This window comes from Podarcis raffonei, chromosome 12, assembly GCF_027172205.1.
Source record: "Podarcis raffonei isolate rPodRaf1 chromosome 12, rPodRaf1.pri, whole genome shotgun sequence".
Lineage (NCBI taxonomy): Eukaryota > Metazoa > Chordata > Lepidosauria > Squamata > Lacertidae > Podarcis > Podarcis raffonei.
The window spans coordinates 35,150,809-35,159,617 of NC_070613.1; the positions used below are offsets into that span (position 1 = coordinate 35,150,809).

The window sequence follows — 8,809 nt, forward strand, 5'->3', positions numbered from 1 at the left end:
AAAGGAGGAGGGAGAAGCGAAGTTGGCTTTGGCTGTCCAGGACAAGTTTTTAAGACTGGGAGGTTGGATGGGCGCGGAGCCGGGACCGCGTGGTCTCTCTCCCCTCCCCCTGTTTACTACTTTCTGCGGCGGCGTTTGGTTGCTCCACACGCGCACAAACACACATATCAAAAGCTTCGCTTCCGACGTTCAAAAAATAAAAAATCCTTCGCCGGGAGGAGGAGGGGGCAAAGGAGCAACCTTATAGAGCAAGGGCTGCGGGAACTATCTCTACGTTTCGCAACGCAATCGGAAAGGGTTGGTTGGTTAAAGGGGGGGCGAGATAGAACAAGGAAGGAGGCCAAATGCAGCCTTAAAGGGCCACTCGGTGCCTTTCCTGGCGCAAAGCGCCACCGCTTAGCGCGGGGTGCCAACTGCAGCTCGTGGTCGAGGGGAACCAGCGAGCTCGATTGGGGAAAGGGGGACCCCCCCCTTACAATGCTTTCCTCGTCGGGGCGACCCATGTGCTCCACTGCCACTTTTTTGTCTGCGATTTCGTGTTTGGTGGCGCTGCCTGCGCCCTCGCTCGCCATTGGCTGCGCGCCAGAGAAAAAGCGAGGGGTCTCGCCGAGGGCGGGAGGGAGAAGCGAGGGTCTCCTTGAAACAGCTCCTACCCCCACCCACCCGCTTTTCCTTCCTGCATAGTAATGCTCCTGGCGGTTTTGATGAGCGTTGGCTGCAGCGGTTCTAGCGCTCAAACGTTATGAATCGGAGAGGACAAAGGGGGTGGAGGCCAGTTGGAGGGTGATTAAAAAGTGGGAGTGCGCAGGGGCAGAGATGAGCGTGCTACTCCGGACACATCCTCCCCCCCTTTCCTTCCCTCCCCACCTCCACCCCAAGCTGTTTCCTTCCCCTTTTTCTTTTAAACCGAGTTAATGGTGGTTTTTCTAGCTCAGAAAAAAATTGGGGATGATTGGACAACATAGCCCTCGGATTACCATAGCACACAGAGAAATCCACCCACCTACCCCCATTCTCCCCTCCCCCTCCCCCCTCGGTTCAAGGAACCATTCATAATTTTCAACATTTGTAAAGCACAATGGTGGGTTTGTGGGGGGAGGGGTCAGAGTGTGAGGAGCCTTGTTCCAGAGCAAACAAAATGTTGCCTGAAGATGAAGAAAATGATACGGAAATGAAAGCCAACACTGTTTTAATATATAGGAATCCAGTAGGTTTTGTTTAAGAATTCACTTTAGTAAAAGGGTTCATTTATGCTGCATAGACTGGGGAGGGAGGAATTGGGTCATAATTGGTATAGTAAACAGTTAAGTACTTTTATTAGTTACATAGTGACAATCACATTCACTATATTTTTGTGAGAAAATAGGGGTGGGTTGTTGTTGTTGTTTCTGCTATAACTTACTAACTCCAGTCCTAAAACTATAAAGTAAGCAAAAGTAATTTTAATCTGCAAAAGTATCATTAATGAATGCCTTTGTTAGAGCTGTGCTTTTGTCAGACAAAAGTAGCGATCAAATGTTTTGGTATGTATGCTTTGCAAATGGAAAACAGGATAGTACTTGCAATAGAATGACAAGATGCAGAAATGTAGAGTATTTTAAACCATGTAAAAGTTGTAACTAGCCCCTGTAACTAATTGTTATAGCGAAGCAACTTTTTTCATGAACAGGTATTATTTCATAAATTTATTTAGACAAGATGAATTAGACTTTGTTATAGAACAAAATTCTAATTTAGGACAAAAGTTCTAATTTATGGAAAAATCTTATAATTTAGATCATTGTTCAGAAATCTAACCTTTCTTCGTTCAGTGTTGAAGTGTATAATTTCGTACAATTGTTTCTGAGTCTCTGATAGAATATTTGTGAATAAAAAAGGGGGAAGTCTTTGAATATGGGTTTTTCTAGAATTCATTTTACCAATAATTAAGTTGGGAGTTTTGGTCTGCAATTATTCTGCAAAAACTGCATGTTTGTTTCTTTGAATATGAAGTACGAACACAGCTTACTATAAATGTATAATTGTTTGCTTGACTTAAACATTCTTCTATTGTACATTCACTAGTTTAAAAATAACTAAATTAAACTGAAATGTGAGAAAGCTTATTCAAAGATGTAAGTTGCATTGTGTTCCACTGAATTGGTTCCACAGAGCTCAACAGAATTTACTACATTGGAACAAACATGTTTTAAATCTGCCACTTTTCTAAAAAAATAAATCAGATTGTTCCATAAATGTTTTCTTTAAAATAATTGAATTCATTTTTGTAAAAGAGAAGCAGACCAAGGACTGGCTAGTTTTATAAAATTAAAATCCTGATAGTATATAAAAAGCATTTCTGATGTTAAGAGAAAATTAAGAGCCCAATCTGCAAGCAAATTATTTCAGCTTGACTTGCAAAAATTAAACCAAGTAAACAGTAAACTAATGTTTTCTTAACTACAAGTTAATTTGTTTCAATTTATTTGATAACTATACATTTAATGCTGAAAATGCAGTGGTCTAGTTTTATAGTATTTCAAAATACTTCCAAGACTATAATGTATTAGTTTGGTTGATTTGGGGAGCTTCCTGGTAATAAGCTGTGTTCATTTAACTTTACTTGGGAATAAAATAAAAACATCCAAAGATTTCTATTGCATTAACTGGTAAATGTTTTCTATCAGAACAGACTGAAGAGGTTAATATTGTAAGTAGCATGAATAGTTAATAGGTCTTGCTGTAGGTCTTTGGTTTTTATTTTTTTAAAAAAGGATCAGAAACCAAAAATATCTTAAACATTCTTGGATGACCAAACCAATTTGATTAAATATAAATTGATTTTTGTTGTTGCAGTAGCCTAAATGAGGAATTTATCTTTTAATTAAGGCTGCAATGCTATATTCAGTTGGTACTAAGCCCCCTGAATTCCATGGGACTTACTCCTGAGTAGACTTGCATGGGGTCACATGGCAAGCGGCCAATGGGTTTCAAAAAGTTGTTTATCGCTGAGCAGAAGTGTAATATTGGAAGTAGAAACATTGGAAAGGGTTTTGAAAGGCTATCTATGAAAGCCAAGACTAAGCTGTCAGTAGTTCAATTAAAAAATGATAAAAACACTAAATAATGGTACACTTGCTGTAGAAAAAGCAAGCCTGTTTGTTTGTCTACTCTGTTTTGAAGTCCTGGGCCTGATCTAATGAACTATGACCTATTTTTTACTATTGGGTTTCCCGGGATTCTCTGCAAGCAATATGGAGAACATTCACCCTGCTTTTAGGAATATAGCTGAGCTGCCTATAACTGTTGTTTTTTGGGGGGTTGGGAGAGAGCGCGCGTGTCGAGAAAGCTCCCGTTTTTCAACGCGCTTGGGGGGGGGTCTGGATGTCTGAAATGGCTGCACCTCGGGGAGAAGCAGCTAACTCCCAAACCTGTCAGCAGCATTATTCTATTTTTAAGAAAAAGTGCCCTTGATCAGCGTTGCAGTACGTCGGTTTGGGGTGGTTGTTTTTTTTCGCCACCCCCATCCTGCCCCTCGCTTTGCCTTTGGCATAACGCATTGCTTCCCCTCGCATGCCATGGACACAGATTTAATTGGCTCGAACATACCCACAGCTGACTCATGCGCGAAACACCCTTTTTAAGACACGTTTCTTGCCCCTGCGCTGTGTGTCATAATCGCATAAACCGCGCAGATCCTCTCCTCCCCACCCACCCGCAGCTGGGGGATGGGGAAAAAAACTCTAAAATATATGTAACCTTTAAAAAGAAAGGTGGGGGGGGAATCATTCTTCTAGCTGGCCTTAGGTTTTCCAATCCAAGCGCCGTGGAAACTGCGAAGGAAGCGCCCTCCCCGCCCCCCCCACTGCCCCCCCAGCCTCGATCAGCAGGACGAGCTTGCAATTCAGCAACAAGCGCGCGCGCGCTGCATGGGAGTAGCCGTAGTAATCGTAGTAAGCCGCGCGTGAGCTCCGGGATGAGACTCCCCGGCTGTGTGTGTGTGTGTGTGTGTGTGTGTGTGTAGAGAGAGGAGGAAGGCCGGCTCCCGATTGGACGAGGGCTGCACCTACCAGCGCGCTCGGCCTCGTTTGCGCCGGCGCCCTCGGCTCCCTGATTCGCTCGCCTTTCTCTCCATTCACGGGCTCCTTGGGCCGTCGCGGCCGCTCTTGTCTTTGTGGCGCGAAAAGGAGGCTCGCCGCCTCGCGCCATTGCAGCTCGGGGAACCTCTTTTGTTCGCTAAGGGCGGCTCGGCTTCCCTTCCCCTTCCCCTTCCTCCTCCTCCTTCCCCCTCTGGCTGCGCTGAGGGGGCTCCTTGAAATAAAGAGGAGGAAGCGCAACTCGCCTTCGCAGCCCAGGGGCTTCCTGCGGTTCCCTCCTGCCTCCTTCCCCTCAGCCTTGCAATAATGGCTGCTCCAGGAATCCTCCTTGGGGCTTTGCCATTTCACCTCAACTTGTAACTTCTGGCTTGGCAAGGCTTTTTTCCCCCCACGCGCGTTTCCACAGAGCTCCGCTTCTCCCTACACTTTGCAAGTTGGCAGCCTCGCCTTGCAATTTTGGATGGTTCGTTGGGTATTTTAAGTATTCCGAATTGTACATCGCTTTTAGTATTCGAATTGGGTGGGGAGGGAATTGTGTTACAAGCTCGGTTTATGGCTTTCCTTAACTCGTTTGGGAGCCTGGGATATTGCCTAATATGCAACGAGGAAACGCCCACAATGGTTGTCTTTTTTCCCCACTGACAGTTGCCACTTTTTCGAATGGAAGCTGCACTGTTTGTTGCTGAAATGTTTAAAGGTGCAGTCTTCCATGAAACGTGCCTGGTGGTAACACTTTAAGGAATAACAACAGACCACTTAAAGGCTCAGGAGAGGTGAACGGCTCCTTCTTCCTGTGCACTGCAGTTTTCTGGAGGATCTAAGGAAAGAAGGCAAAACTACTCAGCAGTCTTTTAAAAAATTAGTATTTAAAGAAGAGTCTCATCGTTAGCTGTGGAAGCTTAAAAGTTCCCTCCAGCAGTGTGCTGCTGCTAAATTTCTGCAGCAGCTTGATAATGCAGTACATGCTAGCACCTTTCTTGTCAGCCAGGGCTTCTGTAGATTTAAATAGCTGCATGATAAGGAAACAATTGAGCAGGTGAAAGAAAGGCTGTCCTTGGATGCATGTCTACACCAGGGAAGTCTTCACAATGATGAAAAGGACCATGCAGAGAACCTGCCAGAAAGAGAGGTGACAAGCTTGGTTCTTAAGTGCTACCAGTTGGGGTCAAAATAAACATAACACATGGTAAATTCAATGGAATAGTTCTCTCTTGTTATCTAATATATAGGATGTTTGTTTGCATTCTACTGTTCCATGTATTTTTTTAATCTGGAGTTATATAAAGGGAGTAACTAATTTCCTTAGCATAACAAATTCAGAAGTAACCAGATTTTTTTTCACTATAGAAATTAATTACTAACTTGTCTGCTTACATGGTTTATTGTAGCTCAACTGTGTTTTTAACATAACATTGCAAGCAGTTTATAGGAATTGGCATAATCTAATATAGTACTTTCAAGTGTGTAAACAATATTGTATTCTGTTAGCTGGAAAGCCACAACATGCAATAATATCCACAATTTGTCCACTGATTTACTGCTGAGTTTTGCAATTAAATGGCTAAAAATGTTTGAAATAAATATTGTTTGCATGTCTGCATTGGATTCAGAAATGCTACAAACGAAAAAGAAATATTCCTGAAAGATTAAGCAATGTGACATAAATATATATGAAATTTGAAGCAAAATGTATGTTAACAGTTTGCAGGATGAAACAATAATATGTCTTGTACTACTATATTTTCAGCAGACAAGGTGTCTGTAAAACAGTTTATAAAACTTATGTAAAGCCTAGATTCTGAAGAATTAAGATGATCAGCAAATATATGAGAATAGTAATTGTTTTGTATAGCTTTTAATATGTGTAGGATTTAGATGGGTGTTTGTGAATTAGGAATCCCACCCCACTAATATTTTCATAGGTGCTGCATATACTCCAGATGCCTGGGTTAATCTCACTTAAAGATTTTGATTATCATTTGAATAAAATAAAAGTTTCGCAAAGGGGGTAGATTATATAAACTGTAGTCCTATTCTTGTTTAACTGCGAGTAAGTCTCATTGATTTCAATGGATTTAATTCAAAGTATGAAATCGCCCAGTAGTTAATGATTATTAAATTATTTTGATATTCCATACATCATTCAGCATCATAAGTAGCTGATGGAGAGTCTCACTACCAGTCTTTAAAAAATGGGAGTGGATACCATTGATTGGTTTTATGTGGGTAATTTTAGGACTGCAGCTGTGAAATATAATTATGTGCACTGTGTTTAGTGAGGCTTATTCCCAAGTATGTGTGTGTTGGGGTTTCAGCCTAAATATTTGTTTAATAACTTGCTAGGATTTGTTCTAGATTCATAAACTACTTTTAGTGTTTGCATCTCAGTTGCTTCACTTTTCTTAGAATCAACATACCTGCGGCAAATATTTTTACATTTCAGGAATAAGAAGGATAAAATGGATTCCTTCCTTATGTTTCCAAAGCAATACTCAGGTAATACTTGTAATTTTGTTAAAATTTCAAAATAGTTTAACACTATTACATTCCTTTCTAGAACATTTCATAAGAACGACAAAATGGGAGAAATACCTTGAATGATGAGTTTTAGTAAGAATTTATAGTTGCACAATTTGCTAATATTTGTTATGCTGGCATTTTCTCTTGCAGCCCAAAGCTTATTTACTTGGAAGCAAGAACCACTGATTTCTGTGAGATATGCTTGCAAATAAGTATATCTAGGACTGCAGACTTTAAGAGACTAAGATCCACTTAGGCAACAACCCCAAACCCACATACCTGGGAGTAAACAGCCCTGAATTCAGAAGGACTGACTTCTGAGCATACATGGTTAAGATTGTGCCATTAATCTGGATCCAGAGTAGGGATGCAATCCTATAAACTCTTCAGTAAGTCCCACTGAACTTAGTAGTACTTACTTCTGAGTAGAAATGCATATGATTGTGCTGTTGAATTAATGTGAACAGTTGGTCATGACTAAGTCCCATTTATTTCAGTAGAGCCAAGGTGGCCAGTTAAAAAAAAAGAGGACAAGGCTCTAATATATTTTATAGTTGTATAGAAGCTACACCTGATGATGTTCCCTCTTCTTGATAACTATTAAAGGTATAGGAGTCCTGTTTTGTTTTGGTTTTTTCACCTGACTACCCTAATGGGAATTAGCTACAACTAATTTACAGCACAATCCTTTGCATACCTACTCAGAAGTATGTTCCATGTGGTCAGTGGAACTTTCTCCTAGGTTGGTGTGTATCAGATTGGATCCTTAGTCTGGATCCAAACCACTATATGATATTCAGGAATATATTGATATATATGAAGCAAAGCAGTTCTTTTGTGTTATACCTGTTTTTGTAGCCAGACATTTCTAAACATTTTCTCATTAGAAACTATACTAAATACATTGTCAGATGAATTCAGTCTTCATTATAAGCTGCTGTGTTTATACTTTGCAAAATTACAAAGCAATTTGTGAATTTAAATCTTATCTGGTTCTCTACTCAATTTGATTATTTGAACCTGAAAATTAGAACCTGGAAATGTGCTTGAAAATAGTTTAGTATAAGGTACATTATTTTTACCTAGTAAATCTGTGATTTGGTCATCCCCCCTAGTTCATTTGCTAGTTCTGAAGCAATTCATATACAAAACATAAAATAAGTAGTATAAAAATAATGGGTAGGAAGATTATTTCAGCTGCAATCCCAACCATGTCTACTTGGAAGTCAGTGCTATTGTATTCAGTGAGGTTTACTTCCAAGTAAGTAAGTAAGTAAGTAAGTAAGTAAGGGGTTTGGGGTGGAAACCGTAATGATTATACATTTCTGTTAACCTTGAACCTGGCAATTCAAGAGTTAAGCAGATAGGTATCAGTTTACTTAGGTTATCACATGTTGTAAAATATTACTTGGCTGTAACTCAGGCCCAAGTAATTTGAACTCCCTGAAAAATAATAGTTGGGGAGGTATCTTTCATTCAGTAAGTTTTTACTCCCTAGAGCTTCAGACTACTCCATTCTTGACAAGCATCTTATAGCACTTCAGTGTGATACATTTCACAGATGAGTGCTCCCTCCAATAGTTCTGTTTCCAAATCAACCAATTTTTGGTTCTATATACCTTGGCACTGGTATATATTTCATGAAAACCTTTTTAATTGAAATAAATCCTACTGCTGCACGCCACAGTTTTTAATTTTTTTTTAAAAAAAGAATTATTAGTGCAATATGAGCAAGCCTACAGCTGGAAACAGCAGTAGCAACACACAACATTGCAGGAAAATAAGTTTCAGTACTGTTGTTGATTTAGCTAAATTAAATTTCAACTATCCTAGACAAAGCAGTGGTCGCATTCATTTGTTATGAGCTGGACATTGTAGAAGAATACTCTCTCTCACACACATGGGTAGTAACTTCTGAGAATGCAGGTTAACAAAGTTCCCCAATAGAGGTCACTGAGGGCAGAGGGAAACTGAAGTTTTGTTGCATCAGACCTGTGGAAAAGCAGCAACCTATGAGCAAACAAAAGTATCCTACTAGCAGTTAAGGGAAAGTAAATATCCACTTTACCTGCTGCATCTAACTTGTTCTAAAACTCTGGCATATGCATTGGAATAATAATAATAATAATAATACACTTTTTGAGAAATCCCTGGGAGGAAGATCTGCTTTCTTTATTTGTACAATTTAAGTTTGTTCCAAAAAAAATCCTGTT

General features: G+C 40.2%; 1 protein-coding gene and 1 long non-coding RNA gene across 2 annotated transcripts in view; one reads left to right on the forward strand and one right to left on the reverse strand.

Moving 5' to 3' along the window:
* The window catches only part of IGF2BP3 (insulin like growth factor 2 mRNA binding protein 3), a 71,235-nt gene extending 67,032 nt beyond the window's left edge, over window positions 1–4,203 (reverse strand). Inside the window, exon 1 of the mRNA XM_053359505.1 lies at window positions 4,050–4,203. Within this exon, the coding sequence (XP_053215480.1) occupies window positions 4,050–4,188 (139 nt within the window). The 5' untranslated portion in view covers window positions 4,189–4,203. The remainder of the gene's footprint in view (window positions 1–4,049) is intronic.
* Window positions 4,204–4,354: 151 nt separating this feature from the next.
* On the forward strand, window positions 4,355–6,458 carry LOC128398434 (uncharacterized). The gene is made up of 2 exons (XR_008327110.1): window positions 4,355–4,539; window positions 4,722–6,458. It is a non-coding gene; the product is annotated as an uncharacterized LOC128398434 (long non-coding RNA).
* The last annotated feature ends 2,351 nt before the right edge of the window (window positions 6,459–8,809 follow it).